The 16,070-nt window shown below is 42.6% G+C and overlaps 1 protein-coding gene across 12 annotated transcripts in view; it reads left to right on the top strand.

Moving 5' to 3' along the window:
- The first annotated feature begins 355 nt into the window (after nt 1–355).
- PCNT (pericentrin) overlaps nt 356–16,070 on the top strand; it is a 78,643-nt gene continuing 62,928 nt past the window's right edge. For 7 of the 12 annotated variants that reach the window (XM_017838093.1, XM_017838089.1, XM_017838086.1 and 4 more), the window contains exons 1-10: nt 356–435; nt 5,516–5,707; nt 7,315–7,365; nt 8,197–8,376; nt 9,128–9,271; nt 10,778–10,942; nt 11,562–14,045; nt 14,131–14,223; nt 14,445–14,621; nt 15,536–15,791. In XM_017838093.1, the coding sequence (XP_017693582.1) occupies nt 382–435; nt 5,516–5,707; nt 7,315–7,365; nt 8,197–8,376; nt 9,128–9,271; nt 10,778–10,942; nt 11,562–14,045; nt 14,131–14,223; nt 14,445–14,621; nt 15,536–15,791 (3,796 nt within the window). In that variant the 5' untranslated portion in view covers nt 356–381. Of the gene's footprint in view, nt 436–5,398; nt 5,708–7,314; nt 7,366–8,196; nt 8,377–9,127; nt 9,272–10,777; nt 10,943–11,561; nt 14,046–14,130; nt 14,224–14,444; nt 14,622–15,535; nt 15,792–16,070 lie in introns of those variants that run through there. The other 5 variants (XM_017838085.1, XM_017838082.1, XM_017838084.1 and 2 more) reach the window with 2 other exon arrangements.

Below are 16,070 nucleotides of genomic sequence, written 5' to 3'. Positions count from 1 at the left end.
AGGGCGGGAGCACCGCCCCCGCGCGCCATTGGCCGCCTCCCGCCGTGGGCGGGGCCGTGGCTGGCGGCCCGTTTGAAACGGCGCGGGCGGCTCCCATTGGCGGCCGCCGCGGGGGGGCGGGGCGTGGGCGGGGCCGGGGGCGCGCCCCAACCTGCCCGGCCTATCCCAGACGCCATTTAGCGCGGGTGGGCGGGGTCAGGCTGAAGAACGCCCTCGCCATTGGCCGGTGACCCTGCCAGGTACTGCGCTGTGGCCAATCCGTGGGGAGCCCCGCTTAGCGGGCGGTCCTGGCGCGGCCCCGGGGCGGCCATGACCGCGGTCCCTCGGTCCCCGCCGCGGTGACGGCGCCGGGGGCGCGGGCCGGGCCGCACCGGCCTCCGGATGGAGGCGGCGGAGGAGACGCGGCGGCGCAAGCTGGAGGCCGGCAGGGCCAAGGTGAGGGGAAGAGATGCCGGCTGGGCGGGGGCTGCAAGGGCCGGGGGTTGCGGTATCGCGCCAGCCCGCCCGCGGTCTCTGCGTGGCGGGGTCCGTGCGGGGTCCTGGCAGCGGCAGGGCCGAGCGGCTGTGCCGGGAGTCTGGGGGGACTCACTTGGGCAGCGCGGCTCTGCAGGGAAAAGTACGCCCGGCAGGCTGCCCGGGGGGCTCCCATCCTGCCGCTCGGACAGCGTCCCAGGTGAGCCCGGAGCAGCTGACAGCAGTGCGTGTGCCTTCCCCCACGTCCTGCTTTGCTTTGCTTTGGTGTTAGCTTTTAATTCCCAGCTCTCCCGATTTTATCTGGGATTCGGGTGTTTGGGGGAGTACTGCGTTTCCAGGTGAGGATCCCAAAGAGCAGACGTTGTGTGTTTTAGTATTTATTATTGCAGCTACAACTTCCTGGGGAGGGGCAGAGGAGGGGCAGCACCGTCTCTGCTCTGTGGGGACCAGGGACAGGACCCCAGGGAAAGGCCTGAAGTTGTGCCAGGGCAGGATCAGGTTGGATCTCACCCTTCCCCGAGAGGGTGGCTGGGCACTGACCAGGCTCCCCAGGGCAGTGGGCACAGCACCAAGGCTGCCAGAGCTCCAGGAGTGTTTGGATGATCCTCTGGGGCACAGGATGTGACTCTTGGGGATGGCCCTGTGCAGGGCTAAGAGTTAGACTCCATGATCCTTGTGGGTCCTTTCTAACTCAGCTGATGTATAAAGATAACATTCTCTTAGTAATTACTGTCTGCAGCCATGTGGTTAACGCCTGATGTGTGTTATCCTCCTTAGATAAAAGAAATTCTACTTTGTTTTGGTATCAGTGTTCAATAAGCTGGTTAGAAATGCTTGGTTACTTTTCTTTTAATTCAGCATTTCTGCTGGGTTTTGAGCTGTTTCTGTCACATTTCCCTTCTGGCTATCTCTTGCCAGTCTGTGGCTACAGCCACAGGGTGAAAAGTAACCTTAGTGTGCTAAGACCCATGTTAACATTTCTGTTAACATAAGTTAACTCTCAGTGCAGAATCTGTTTGTAGTGAGAAAAAATGGGATTGACTTGGCTTGAATAAGTTACCAGTTCCCACCTGTTGCACAGCTGTTGTTTACCATTGAAAAGAAAAAAAGCATGGACTTGCATTATGTTTCAGGTTACGTGTGCATAGCCAGTGTTGCATTTACTGTTTTTTTGCACTGTGTGTTAAATCTCTCTCATCTTCCCATTTAAAAAAAAAGCATTATTAGCAGCCCCATCAATCTTGTTGCTGCACAGTGTCACATACCTGGTATGCTGAGAGGAGAGGAAAGGGTTTAGAAAGGCAGACGGAGTTGTAGTGCTTCCTCTGCTTCTTAAAATGTCACAGAGATCTGTCCCTTGGCTGGCAGGCTGTGGGCACCAGGAAGTTTTCAAAAAACACCGGGATGGATGAATGAATGGAAGCAGTATCCATTGGGGCTTAGTAAACACAAAGGTAGTGTGTTAGGGTTTGTAAGGCAAGCACGTGAGATGCACGTTCCTTACTATGCTCATACCCAATATCTGCTGTGTGTGGCTGTGTGCTTGCCCTGCTGTTGTATCTTTACTTATATATTTGAAGTTGTAGAGCTGACTTATGGAACAGGTGCATATTGGGCTAATTACTGGAATAAATGCCCCTCAGTGTAGCCCGTGGTGTGTTCTTAATTCCACGGTAGGATGTGGCCATGCTGCTGGAGAAGGTGGGCTGCAGGACTGTAACTTCCTTCAGAAACTTTGGGTAGCTTATGTTTAAAGGCCCTTGTGTAATAGAGCCGTAAGGAAACGTTTCTCCTGTTTTGTTCTTTTGTTTTTCCTTTTTCCTGTTTTCTTTGTGCTGTCCTCCTCTTGAATGCAAGTGCAGTTTTGAAAGGGAGGCAGGACCATGAACAGGTACAGGTTTTCCTTCCTGTGGTGCAGCTTAGAGCAGCTTAAGGTGATCCCGTCTGCGGTCTGACACGGAAGTGTTCAGTGTTCATCAGATCAGCTCCCTGAATCATCTCACCTCATCACTGCACAGGTATCAGGGGGACAGCAGGGGACAGGAGTGAGGCTGGTTGGGTAGCCTGTGCAGTGATGGTAACTGCAGTCTGATACTGCTTCAGTGGGGAGGTGTGAACTGCTGTGGGGCTTTTCGCTTACCCCCCCCCTTATTTTATTATTGACATCCTTAGATTTTAGTCTGCTAAGCAATGACTTGGGAAAGAAATATAATGTAAATGTTTTCATTTTAAAATCAGTGCTTGCATTTAAGTTATCACATAATAACAACAACTGTTTTATTAGTTGGAAATTGTAATGATTTGGCAGCTAAGTGCTGACTGTGTCAGGTACTTCGGGTTCCTGTTTTTAATAAATACATTAGTAAATAATAAATGCAATACTGATAGCTGAGGTGTAATAATGGAGAAACAGAACAAACCCCAAGTATTCAGTGCTTCTTTTTTCTCCTTGTTTTTTATTAGCTAGTCATGCCAGCCCCCTGTGTCTTTAGTTACAGAGCTCTGTGTGCCATACCCCAGACGTGAGTAGCTTTTGCTCTTCCTGTATTTTACATGTTAGGAGACGAAAAAGGAGTTCAGGTTTTCCAGGAAGTTCTCCCACTTCATCATTTTGAGGAAGCTCTAGAAAACGTTTCTGGGTTTTGTCTGAGGGCACTTGTTGCTTATGTTTGCTGTAGCCAAGAGCTGTATCCAAGAGGTTTATTTGGACAACGTGTTTCTGTTTGGTTGCGATGTGGTTTTCTGTTCAGTTCAATTTTCTGTGGGTGTTGGTTTTGGTACTGACTTCTGAAGCACATAAAGCAGCAGGTCAACTTCTAACTGACTGTTCCTGGTGAAATGAAGTTGCAGAGTGTTGGTACCCACAGAAAGGTGGTGTTCTGTCATGGAGAGCTGCTTTGGCTGCTGTGGTGGACAGTGCTCTTGGGGTTCCTGTGGAATGCTGCATCTTGGCTAGAAGTGAAGCTTTTGCCTTTGCACTTTTCTAGAAAGCAAAGGGAGAGTTAAATCCTTCAAAAGGGGCACAATGGGATCTCACTGTGGTGGGGGAGAGGCAGTTATGTCACGGTTGCTTCACGTTCACACCCGCTGTTTTGTGTTGAATGACTGAGAACCTGATATACTCTTACAGTGACACTTAAATTTGTGTAGCTGATTGAAAGCGTGGGAAACCCAATATTGCTCTACATAGAACTTTTCCCCATCCAGTGATTCCATAAGTCTGAAGAATATTTGACTCCAGCCACTCCACCAAGTCCAGCAGTTCCATAAAATTTTGGCATAGTTGGTTATTTTTGCATGATATGTATTATGATTTTGTGTGTTTAGTGCACGTGAATGGGACAAAATATGTTTTGTTTTCTTTGGCTGTGCATTTAAAAATTCATGGTTGTGTATTCAGTCATGCCAAGTCTTGGTATTTTAATGTCAGATGCTCCGTGTCCCTTCGTGAAATCGTTAACTGCTCTCCATGGTGCCCACTCTCTCTGCCTTTCCTTTCTCATCTTTTCTGGTTGTTTTACACTTGTTTTCCCGTTTTCCCTGCTTCAGCAGTTTCCTCTATTCTCTATTTTTCTGCAGGTTTCCTCCTGCCCCGTTTTCCCCATGTTATCAGGTTAATTAGTGCACTGGCTATTTTTAACGTGTATTGCCATCAGTAAGTGCTGGAGTTAACACCTGATTTCAGAGAACAGTATTTGTGTCTTACTGCAGCTTTATGTACTAGCCTGTTCATTTTGCTTATCATGAAAGGCACAGGACATCAGGTGATCTTCATTTAATCTGCATTCAGTATTAATAAGTATAGAAATTAAAAATAAGCTGTTTGCACCTAAGTGTTTTTTATCAGCTGGTAAGAAACAGCAAATACACCTTTGTCTTTCTGCAAATACTCCTTTTAAACGGGCTGCTCAGTGTAGCAGATGTGTGTCTGTATTTCTGTGGAGTAGCTAAGCTGTAAGGTGGAAGTTGCTGTAAGGGGAGGAAACTGAACTAGATCCATTTCACAAACTGAATGAGAAGACACAGGCAAAATTTTTGTGTGAGGTGGCTGTTTGACAGGAAAACCAAGCTGTCTAGCAGTGGATTTTCATATGTATTGCAGGTAGAACTTGGCAATGATGTTTACATCCAGTCATCATACAACTATCTGTTTTATCTCATCACGAGGATATAACACTGCACTTGATAAGCCATGGCTTTAACCTTGAAGAAGGCTTTTTCCTTATGAGAAGGATGTCTGGATTTATGCTGTGAGGGAGATGTTACTTGGAAATGCTCCCTAAACACAGTACTAGAGTTGAAAATAACAATAACCCTTTTTAAGCTGTTTAAGGTGCTAGGGAGAGTTGGGTAATAAATTCTGTCAGTGACATTCTTTACAGGTCCCTGGGGCTTTGTGGGGCTGTGATAGCCTGATAAAGTAGAGCATCTGATTCTTCAACAGAAGAAATTAAAATGACCTGGCTTAATTGATTTTCTATTTATGTACTGGAGGCTGCTTTCTGGCGAGGAAGTTTTGCTGTATTCTCTTAAGGGGGTGGCAGGGAAGGAGCGTGAGGATTCACTTCCGTTAATTTTAATCTCAAAGCTTACGCTGGCAAGGATCTGTTTAGATATATTTGTAGGGGTGCGCTGGCTTTGGCACCATGACAGGGGGGTTCTCGTTTTTGCTAGTCTTGCAGAAAGACTGCTCGATTATTATTTTTCCCTAATGCTTCTAGTGTATTGACAACTTGTTCCTTCGCTGGTCTGCCTTGCTGTAATTCTGGATTGTCATTAACACACAAAGTTTCACTGAGTAAAATTTGATTCTTGTGTTGAAATGAGTCTTTAGCGCTGATGTGAGATCTGTTGCTTAAGGGCTCAGTCATCCAGTACGTTGTGAGTGCATGGAAAGTAGGGAGACAACGCAGTTTTTCTGCAGATGTATAGATTTTATCGAGGCAGGATCTTCATCACCCATGACTGTGTTAATCTTGTGGTCCTGCTACCTTTTCCTCGCTTACCTCTCCCTCTACCTCTTCCAATCTTTTCTGCACAGTTTGCTCACTTCAGACAGCGAAAAGCAAAGAGCGACGTCGCGCAGCCGCAGAAAAAGGCGGCGCAGAGGAAGGGCTCGGCTGTCCACCCGCATGACGTTCCGGAGGAAGAGCACCCAGTAGCAGCCAGAGGTGTTGGCAAGGGCGTAGAGAGTAAGGCTGAAGACACCAACCTACTAGAGGCGACAACAGAGGTAAAATCTTAGTATTTCTTGCCTTGGCTTCGCCCCATCTGCAGGTAACGAGTGCTCCAGGTGATTGTGGTACTTGGGCGCGAGTTCACTGGCGCTGTCGACGAGCTGCCATCAAGGAGGAATTAAACTGGTGTATTTTCACTTGTAATAACTCACTCTGTTACAAAGTGGTGTCAGTTACGGAGTAAGGCATCTCCATGATACGGCCTGGACAGCTGCTAATGTCAGGGAGCTGTTAGCCTGCTAAGTTGTGGTCTTTCACCTTTCGCTGCCGTGGACTTCTCTTCTTCTAGTTACATGGCTGTGACTTCATGTAATGGCAAATCTGGATTAAGAGGTATAGCAGATGAGCAAAACTGCCAGAACTTTATAATGCATGTTATTAGTCTGGTTTTGTATCACTTTGCTGGCTCAAAAATGCTTAATGTTTTCTGAAACATTATTATTTATTCCAGGAAGCTCTCAATAGCCATTGTAAAGCCAGTATAGATGTTATTTCCAATGCCAGATTTGTTTAAAATGTGACTCTGCTTGTGCCTAATGTGTTTCAATATGTTTGTACTGATGACCCCCTAAAGGTAATCATGTTCTCTGTACAAAGATTCATGAGTTTTGGGGAGGTGGTGCCTTCTGCATCAAAAGCATCTCTCCAGCTGTTGATGTGTTTTCACAGCATACCACAACAGCATCAAACTAGTGTGTTTGGAAACCTGCAATAATGGAGGATACAATTTTCATGTATCATCCTGCTTTCTGTTTTGGGGGTATCCCTGATGCTTTCAGGATATCTTCAACATAATGCAAAGGCTGTTATGAAGCTACACACCAAAGTGTCCGAGAAAAAACACAGTATTTTGTCACTCAGCCACAGCAATGTCCTTACTATATTCATGTGAACTTAAATTCAAAAAGAAACAAAAATCACTTACAGCTTCTAACCAGTTTTTGTCAAAATAGCTGATTTATAAAGCAGCTGGAATTCTAGGTTACCTGGAGAGGGCACCTCCAGGGAGACAGTAATCATTGGGAACTACTTCGTGCAGATTCAAAATACAGGGAGGGCTGTGGACTGCCTTTTCCAAATAGTGCTACAGTCATCTTGGTCTTGTTGGGAATTTAGTGAAAGGGAAACATCTTTCAAGATACCAAGCTACCTTATGGACGTGTGTCAGGAAAAAAGTACTTCTTTTGTAGTTACCTGAATGGTTTCAGCATGTTTGTTAAATAATCTCCTGTCAATTTACTAGTATTTAGCAGGAGATCAAAGATTGCTCAGCCACAGGAGCTGAGGATCAAACATTGAATCTCAGTGGTGAGGCTTAGCCCTAAATTTAAGTAGACATTTGTAATAATTTTTGCTTGTTTGTTTGGTTTTTGCTGTTAATTATTTCATTTCACCATGGCAGACCAGCTGGGTTTAGCATTAAAAGTCAGTCTCTCACTGATATGTTATCTCACAACATGGACCTTTCTGGCTCATGTGCTTTAGGGTGTTTCCGAAATAATTCTGGGTTTCCTTATTTTCCTTTTTTCCCCCCTCTTAATTTTCCTTATTTTCTTTTAAAATGGCCACTATTTAGTGTCTGTTTTATTTGTTTACTTACCAGGGAAATGCTGATTTGTCCAGCTGGGACGCACTGAACGATCATGCAACTGAAGTAAGTGTGAGAGAATGTATCTTTAGTAAAAGATCCTGCATAGGTCTGTGATAGTTGGTTGCTGAAATTATTAATTGGGCATTGTTATCAAATGAGATAAAACTGATGCGATTTCACTATTTTACAGTCTAAACCAGGCACTTTTCTGTCTGTACCAACTATGAAATTGGTTGCTAAGAAGTTTTAGTGAAATTGTAGACTTTGTCCAGAGAAATTTGAATGATGTTTATAATTGAAAAGTAGGTTCATTCTTAGTTGTTTCATGTGATACAAACAAAAAGTATTTAAAATGAAATACAAGATGCTGTATGTCTTCTGTGAGAACTGTAACAATATTGCTCTTCAAAACCACAGGAATTTAGTTTTAATTGAAGAACTTAACATTGTTATTTTTCCTGTGGATGGACTGTTCTCCAGTCAGCACAAATGAATGTAAAAATTTTGCTTGTTTGGTAGTATTCTGCCTGCCCCCTCCCAAATTTCAGTCAGTTGTTGGAAGGTATTTATATCCCAATACATGCCAAAATGGCACATTGCCACCATTTGGTGCTATAGAATCACAACATGCTTAATTTACTTTTGTGCCTTAAAGTATCATGTGAAAATATATTATTTATTAATTTTTTTATTTGCATTTTTTTAACAATTAAAGACTTCATGTATATAGTGTTTCTGTTAAACACTTTGTGTTTAATAGAAAGGTTGAATTACTTTAAAAGTAGAATTTGCCTAGGACTTAACCTTGAAGCTGAGTTTATTTTCAGACTAACTGCAAACCAGAAATGATATATTATTTTAGTGAATAAATATGTTTTTGTTTCTTTTATGAAGAAATACAGGATAAATTCTACTGCAGAATACAGCGAGGCTGATGCTAAGATGTGTCAGGCAAGGATAGCTGAGCTGGAGAACAGACTTCTGGAGAAACAGGAGGCAGTGGAAAAACTCACTGCACAGATAGATGAACTGCAGGACCAACTCACACAGCACAAAGACTCTGTGCAGCTTCAGGTATGTTTCATAGAAGTGGATAATGGGATAATAATATTTCACTTTAATCCTGAAAATATTTAGGTGGCAAAACTGAAAAGAAGTGTTTTTTTTTTTTAATGTGAAATGCTTCACCTTGCTAACTGCAAAAAGCAGCATCCTCTTCCAGAATATTAAAAAATAATGTATTGAATTCTCCTTCTCTAGCAGTTCTATGTAAAGGTAAATTATTACCAGGTGGTTCCTAAGAATAGCTCTTTGCCCCTTTGTGTGGTTTTCTTTTTTTTCCCCCCTCCTTCTAGGACTGGGGAAACAAAGACATTTCCTGTTGGTGAGAAATAAATTGAAAAGATTAATTTGATTAACGGGAAATAGGATTAATGTGTCCCATCTCATCAGCTTCCTTTCACGTGGCTGAAGGGAAGAGCTGACAGATAGGACTCATTTTAGGGAGCACTAAATATTCATTATATACTTTTTGAAAACCTTATTGCTTTTACATCAATTAGAGCTACAAATTTTGAAGTAAAAATGTTAATTTCATTACTGGTATCCTATAGTTTGTTTAAAAAGTCACTTTTGATTAGGTTTGTCATCCTTGAGATCAGTGTAAGACTCCTCTTTCATCACACCTGCCGTTGTCTTTGAACACCTCTGGTGCAAGTTTGTTACAACTATGGATTCTTGTAGCAGCTTTGAAGAAAACTTACTTGGTTCCAAGTATACTAGGAATATTTTAGCTTCAAAAGTGCACTTCTCGTGATCCCCGTAGGAAACTACTTTTCAAGAGCAGAATGAAATCATCAGGAAGCTCACGAGCTGCCTTCAGCAGGCCAAGGAAGACCGGGATGACCTGCAGGAAGAGGCTTTGCGCGTTGCCGGTCAGGTCCACGATTTACAGCTGCAGTTACATCAGGTGTGCCTCTCCTCCAGTCTCTGTGTCCTTACCGAGAGAGTAAGAACAGGTTTGGACTATGAATGTGGAAACATATTGAGCTGGTCATGTAGCTCTTGCTAGTTCATATTGTAGCACAGCAGTGAAAGTGATTTCAGGGCAAGGTGGAGCATTTTTTTTTCCGGAGAAGTCCCCGGAAACATCCTCATATTTTCCACTTGATTGTGTAATGTTTTTGGAGGTCATTACACTTCCTTGTCCATCAGTTAATAAGCCCTTGTTAGGGAACTTCACACAATATTGTTGGTGGCTTGGGGGTCTGTACACAACCATTGCTGTAATAACTTGAGTTTGCACGTGATCATTTTTCCTTTGCCAAAGAAATCTCGGAGTTTATACTTGGGCAACTGGAACAACTCAGCTGTTAGACAGAACTTGCTGTACTGAGGTAATGTGACTTGGCTCAAAGAAGGAGATTTAAAATAACGTGAAGATGGTTGAGGCAACCCCCTGTGGCACACAGAACCTGCTTCAGTGCAACAAGTTGATCATGGATGTAATCCCCGGATAATGAGAGATACTGCAGCCTTTCATCTACTTTAAAATGTATTTTAAAAAATGCTTTGTGTTTTGGTGATGCTCAGTGTTCTAATGGTTGTTCTCTCTGAACCCATATATTTATTGTCTTTGGAGCCTTTTAGTATAAGCCAAAGAGAAATATTTCTGTATAGTTACCATTTCAGGTTTGCAGGATAAGAGTTGCCCTAGGTGGGATTACATGTCTTAACTGTCTGGATAGGAAAGGAAGGGGGTTTAAAAATTTTAAAAAAGGTAAACCTGGGACTTTTTAGTTCAGGGATTATCTTGAAGGAGTTGCTCATGCCCTAGAAAATAAATTGTCTGCTAAATGAAATCTTGTAAAATAACAAAAAAATACTGTTTTCTATTTGCAATTCTAGTTGCTGTCAATTTTGATAATAGATGAAAGCACTAATACTGTCTTAGGTATTATTTCTTGGCTTTAGCAACATCTTCAGAAAAAGATTTTAAAAATGAGTAGAACACATTTTATGTTACCCCCGTGGTGGAAATGTTTTCATTTGAAGGGATGTGGAGAGAGAAAAAAACAAAACAAAACAAAACCCTTCAGTAATGAGCTGTAAATCCTTTGCAGAGAAGACTGGTTTCGTTCATTGTCTTCTTACTGGTATGTCCAGTCCATTGGAAGTTCTGCTTCATATTGGAGGAATTCAGTATGGTTCATTATGTTAGATTTTTAGGCTCTTAATATTGAAGAATTCATCATAGGGCTGAATCATCTAACACATCTTTACAGTAAGTAATAGTATCTAAAACATGACAAGAGTTGCCTGACTTTTTAGGGAGATTCTTATCTGTTGAGAATGAAAGCCATAGGGCAAATCTGTAGTAAATGAATGCAGTGTATTTTATGCAGACAGTGAGTCTTGTGCATGAGTTGTTTGGATACAAACTGACTTCTGACTGGGAGTACCCTTATGTGCTCAGGTTAACCAGATGCTGAGGAGTAAAAGTCTCAGGAAAAACGAAGGATTGGAAGCCCAGCAGCAAATGTCCTTGTTCCAGGATCGTCTCAGAGAGCAAAATGCCCACTTGGAGATGCTGCGCCAGAAAGCACATGACCTGGAAGTACAGTTGGAGTCTTCTCAAAAGGTAAAAACATACACTGATTCCTTTATAATAATTATTTCCAATTTGGTGGTAACTCGGACCTGCTGTAGTGACACAATCGTGAAAAAAGTCTTCTTCTTTAGAAGTAAATCCGCAGGGATTGTGGATACAAACATTAAAGGAACAGCTTAAAAGGTCTGATCTCCTTTAAGAATGTAACCAGCAATGCCATGGATAGAAGCCTTAAAAGTTTAAGTGGATCAGAGGAGGCAAAATTTGACATGGCTGTTCCGTTGGCTTGCTCCTGCCTATGGGAGGTATTTTTTCTAAGCTGTGGGGTGGAGAGGTGTCTGTAGCTCTTGATGTTATTTTATTTTATTTGTAATTAAAATGGCTGAAGCTTGAGACAGCCACTATTTCCCTTCTCTCTGGAGTCAGTGGCATACCATTTAGGCAATTTGATATTTTTATTATCACATTTGAGGAGTGTTTCAGTGGTACTTTCCAATCTCTGTGCTTAAAAATGCTGTTGCGTAGGCCAATGATACACCCTGCGCTTAATTATTATTCTTGAAGGTAAATTAAAAGCTTGAGACTTAAGGAAATTAAAATCATGTCACATTTCAATGGCTTATTTCATATGTAATGTTTTGTTTTTAAGAATACCGAAGATAAAGAAAATCTCCTTGCCCAAATGGAAGAGGATATGAAAGGTACAATGCAAGAGCTATACAAAAGCATAGATGAAAAAGAGCAGTGCATTAAAAGTCTTCAGGATCTGCTGGCAACAGAAAGATTTGGCTTGTCTGTACTACAACAAACACTTTCTCTCCGGGACTCAGAAATAACAGAGTTAAAGAATGAAATAGCTTTATCCAAAGTGAAAGAACAGCAACATATTGAAGAACTGAAAACCATTCATGAGAAGGATATTTGCAGACAGTTGGGTAACTTGAGGAATGAGCTGGAGAAGTGCTACAGAAGAGAGACTGCAGTAGCCAAGCAGGCATATGAAGAAGAAATTATTTTAAAATACAAGAATGAGCTTGAACAGTTAAAAAAAGAACTCTATGCTTTGAATTCTGAAGAACACGTTCAGAATTTGAATGGCATAATAATTGACTTAAATATTAGTCTTCAGGAGTCTGAAATTAATAACGAAAATTTGAGGAAGAGACTTGAAAACCAAGAAGAGGACTTTCAGAGAGAGAAATCTGAAATTGAGACTAAATACAAGGATTTAATTGATGGCCTTAAGTGTCAACTTTCTGATGCAGAAGAGCAGGCTAAGGAAGCCCAACGATATAAACAAGAAAAAGAGTCCTTGAATGAAGAGATTCAGAAACTGAATTCTTTCATCCAGGAATTAAATGAAAAGCGACTTTATGAGGCTGAAAAAAGTATAGATGCAGGGCAAAAGCGCGATGGAGAGATTGTCTCCAATAAAAAGCTAATGAAATTGAGGGAAAACCCAATTTTATCAGGGGTGTCAGAGTTGCAGGTAGCAGGGCTTGAGGAGATGTGGGACAAACCACAGCAGTTGGAAGGTGGAGATGAGCCAGTGCACAAAGAACTGGAGTCCCAGCGTGAATCCTCAAGGGATCAGTTAGAAGAGATTAAGAATTCAGAGATCACAGAGAATAATGAAAGTAGCAAAGGAGATAACCTGTCTGAAGGACACTTGTCAGAACTGGGGCTCTTCAGTGGTGATGAAGGCATGTTGGCTAAATATCTGATTTCCACGGGAACACCAGAAGACTCCTATGCATCCAGCACTTCAGAAGGTCATGCCATCGAGGAGGGTAGATGCAGTACGTATGGGCTAGACAACAGTGTGCTTCCAGAACCCAGCACAGGTTTTATATCTCCTCCATTGAACTCTAGCCTTGATGAGGGAACATGTCCTAGTGCCTTGGCTCAAGAAGCTTTTGAAGAGGTGGGAGCAGAGGCGTTTGTTTCGTTTGTGCCAGATAATCGCCTGCAGGAAAACAAACTAAGAGACCACGGTGACGTAAAGGATGGTGAGACAGTGTGTTCAGCAGAGAGGTGTGTGAAGCTAATTGAGCAGCTCCATCAGACGGAGTCAGCCTTGAAGATAGCTTATCAGGACACCCAAGAAGCTGTTGGAAAATGGGAAAAAGCAATGTCTGAGCTCTCTCATATGCAGGCAGAACTGGAGGAAGAACATGCAGCGCGGATCTGTTGTGAAAAACAACTTCTGGAAAAAATGGAGAAGGAGAAAGAACTTGAAAATAAACTCATGTTTCTAGTAAAGCAGCAGGGTGAGGGTGGAGGCCAGCCTCACTGTGCTGTAGAGTCCCTGGCACAAGTGTCAAAACCCTCTATCTGGCAAGAAATGGTGAAGGACCTCCAAGAGGAAAGAGAAATGTTGATGATGCAGCTGCGAGCTCAGGAGCAATTAGTGAAAGACGTTCAAGAGCAGAAAACGGCTTCTGATTCTGTGACAAGCGAAGTGCAGTCTCTCTTTGGCCGTCAGTTGGCTGCTTTGCAAAGTCAAAGGGATCAGATGCAAAGCCAGCTTGATGCGCAGAAGGCTAAAAACCAGAGAATAGCAGAGCTGCTCGGGCAGAAAACTGTATCTGAGGAGACGTTGCTAAAAGAACAGGAGTTGCTCAAAGCTGAGATCAATAATAAAGAACAAAATTTAGCACTTTTATTGAAGGAAAAAACAGCCTTAGGAGAAAGATTGTCTGCCGTGGAGGAGGATTTGGTGAAAGCAGAAAAAACACTTGCGGAGAATGCTGGCATCATTGAGGACCTTGAGAAAAACATACATGACCTTAATGCTGAAATGAAAAACCTCAGAGAACTACAGGAATGTGAAAGACTGGGCTATGAGGACAGGTTAAACCTTTGCAACCAAGAAATTCATAAACTTACTGCTGAAATAAAGGAAAAGAGTGCTGAATACAGTGAGGAAAAGAGCCAGTTGACTGAAGAAATTGCCCATTTGAAAGAGGCTCATTTGAATCTCGAGGCTCGCTTGCGGGAATCCTTTCAGGCTGCAGAAGCTGCACAGGAGGCTCAATCCAAGGTGGAGAAACATTACAAAGAGGAAATGGATAAAATGGCCACTCAGCACCTTGCTGAATTAACTGAAGTGAGTTTGACACACAAGAGAGAGGTAGGAAACCCTGGTAACTGCAGGAGTCGTGAGATTTCGTAATGCTTAAGGTTGCCATTGCAAATGTGTGTATGCCTGTTTTCAGATAGAAGAGTTAAATGCTGAAATAAAAGATAAAGTGGAAAAACAGGAGAAGCTGGAAGAAAAAAGAAAGGAAGAGATTGCTGTAATAAAAAAGGTAAATGCTGTAATTGGGTTTATTTTGGAACAATAAACTCGTTTTGCATTGCCATTTAAGCAGCATAAACATTTTGGAGACGCAAAAATGTATTAATTTTGTTTTTTCCTGTGATGTCTTTGATTTGGGGTCAGGAGGAGGGGAGAATTCTGATCCAATAATTAGGGCTAAACAACCGTACTTTGAAGAAAGGAAGCTTTTCATCTGCCTGTTCTCTGCAGGTACATGAACGAGAGCACGATCGTGAAATCTCTGAACTGGCTGCTAAACACGAAGAGGAAATGGAGAAACTCCGTGCTGAACTGAAGGAAGAGCAGAAGCACCTGTTGGATGAACTTCGGCAGCAAATGGCAGCCACACACAAAGCAGAGCAGGAGCAAGCTCAGCTCCAGTCCCAGGTAAAAGGAAGAAACAAAGTGATTGCTGTAGTACTGACCTGAGGTTTCAGGATCTCCAGGAGGCACAGAAATCAAGGAGCCTTCTCCTTTAATTTCTGTGGGAATTGCGTGCGCTCTTTCACGTAGTGCTGCAACTGAAGAAACAGAGGTTGTCTCTTGGTGGGTGGTTTTAGATGTTTCCTAGAGGAGTTCTCCAGGGTCCTCACTGCCGTTATATTTTAACGTTAATTCTGAAGAAAACTTAATTACTTAAATTGATGGGTTTAAGGAAGAAAAACAACTAATTTTTCAAGTCTCGGTAAGTTTAACAAGTGAATTTAGGAACAATACTAAGCCCCACCCACTTTTAACTGTCCCATTAGTATAATCAGGAATGCTTTCTTGCATCTGAAGTATGAAAACTTGACTTTTTTCCTCTAGATATTTACTGGGTCTTTTAACACCTCCACTAAATGCAAAGTGGAAATGGAAAGAACATGTCCAGCGTTAGGTCTAATTACAAGCTGTTGGTATACTGGTTAGGTTAAGAATTGAGAAGTTTGGTTGGTCTGTTTTAGCTGCCATTTCTAAATGTTGGCTATTCCCCCCTTTTTTTTTTTTAATGAAGTGCGATGAATTTTATTTCTACTTTTCCAATACCACTTCAGAATTTTAATTTTTTTAACAAATTATAACCAGTAGCAAATATAAGGAATTTTTTTAATAGGCAGTGAAGGATTGGGGTGAGCTGGTGTGTGACAAAAGTCAGCTTCTTTTAAGTGTTCTTTTAAGGGTCTCTGCCACAAAGAAAACACTCTCCAGGTACAAAGGGAAAACTTAGCTGTGTTTAACAGCTGAAACTGAAACTGGTCATGAAAAAAGCGAGCACATTTCCTTAGAGGGGAGGGAGAAACCCTTCTTTTCCTCCATCACAGACACTGCACAGCCTTGAACTGGAAGCTTTACGCCTGACCTTAAACAATATGCACACTTCCCAGCTGGAGCTTACGCAGGCAAACCTGAGGAAAGAGAAGGAGACTGCCCTCGTGGAGCTGCGGGAGATGCTCAACGACAAACGTGCGCAGGAGGTGGCGATCCTGCAAAGCCGCCATCAGCTGGAGTGGGAGAAGATCAGAGAACAATGTCTGAAGGAAAAAGAAGACCTGAAGTCAAAGCATCAGCAAGAACTAGGTATTAAAATTGGGGAATAATGGCCCAGTATTTTCTCCCTGCACGGTTTCCTGACTTGGTGTAGAGCTGCCCTTTGAGTGACAGCTGGTGTTGCCTTGAATAGAGACAGGGGGTTGGACTGCCACGTGCAAGGGTGCACGTTTTGCACGTGAAAATAAAGTTGTGCAGACACAAGTTTAGCTTTTTTTCATCTGTATGAGTGTTTTGCTGTGTTCTAAACTGAACTAGTTGCTTTCAGGAGGCATTAGACCAAGCTCTCATAAAGAACTAAATCAGTGC

The sequence above is a fragment of the Lepidothrix coronata genome, unplaced genomic scaffold (assembly GCF_001604755.1).
Source record: "Lepidothrix coronata isolate B3197 unplaced genomic scaffold, Lepidothrix_coronata-1.0 Scaffold323, whole genome shotgun sequence".
Taxonomy (NCBI): Eukaryota; Metazoa; Chordata; class Aves; order Passeriformes; family Pipridae; genus Lepidothrix; species Lepidothrix coronata.
The sequence above is the reverse complement of the archived record's forward strand: the minus strand, read 5'-3'. Positions and strand labels throughout refer to the sequence as shown.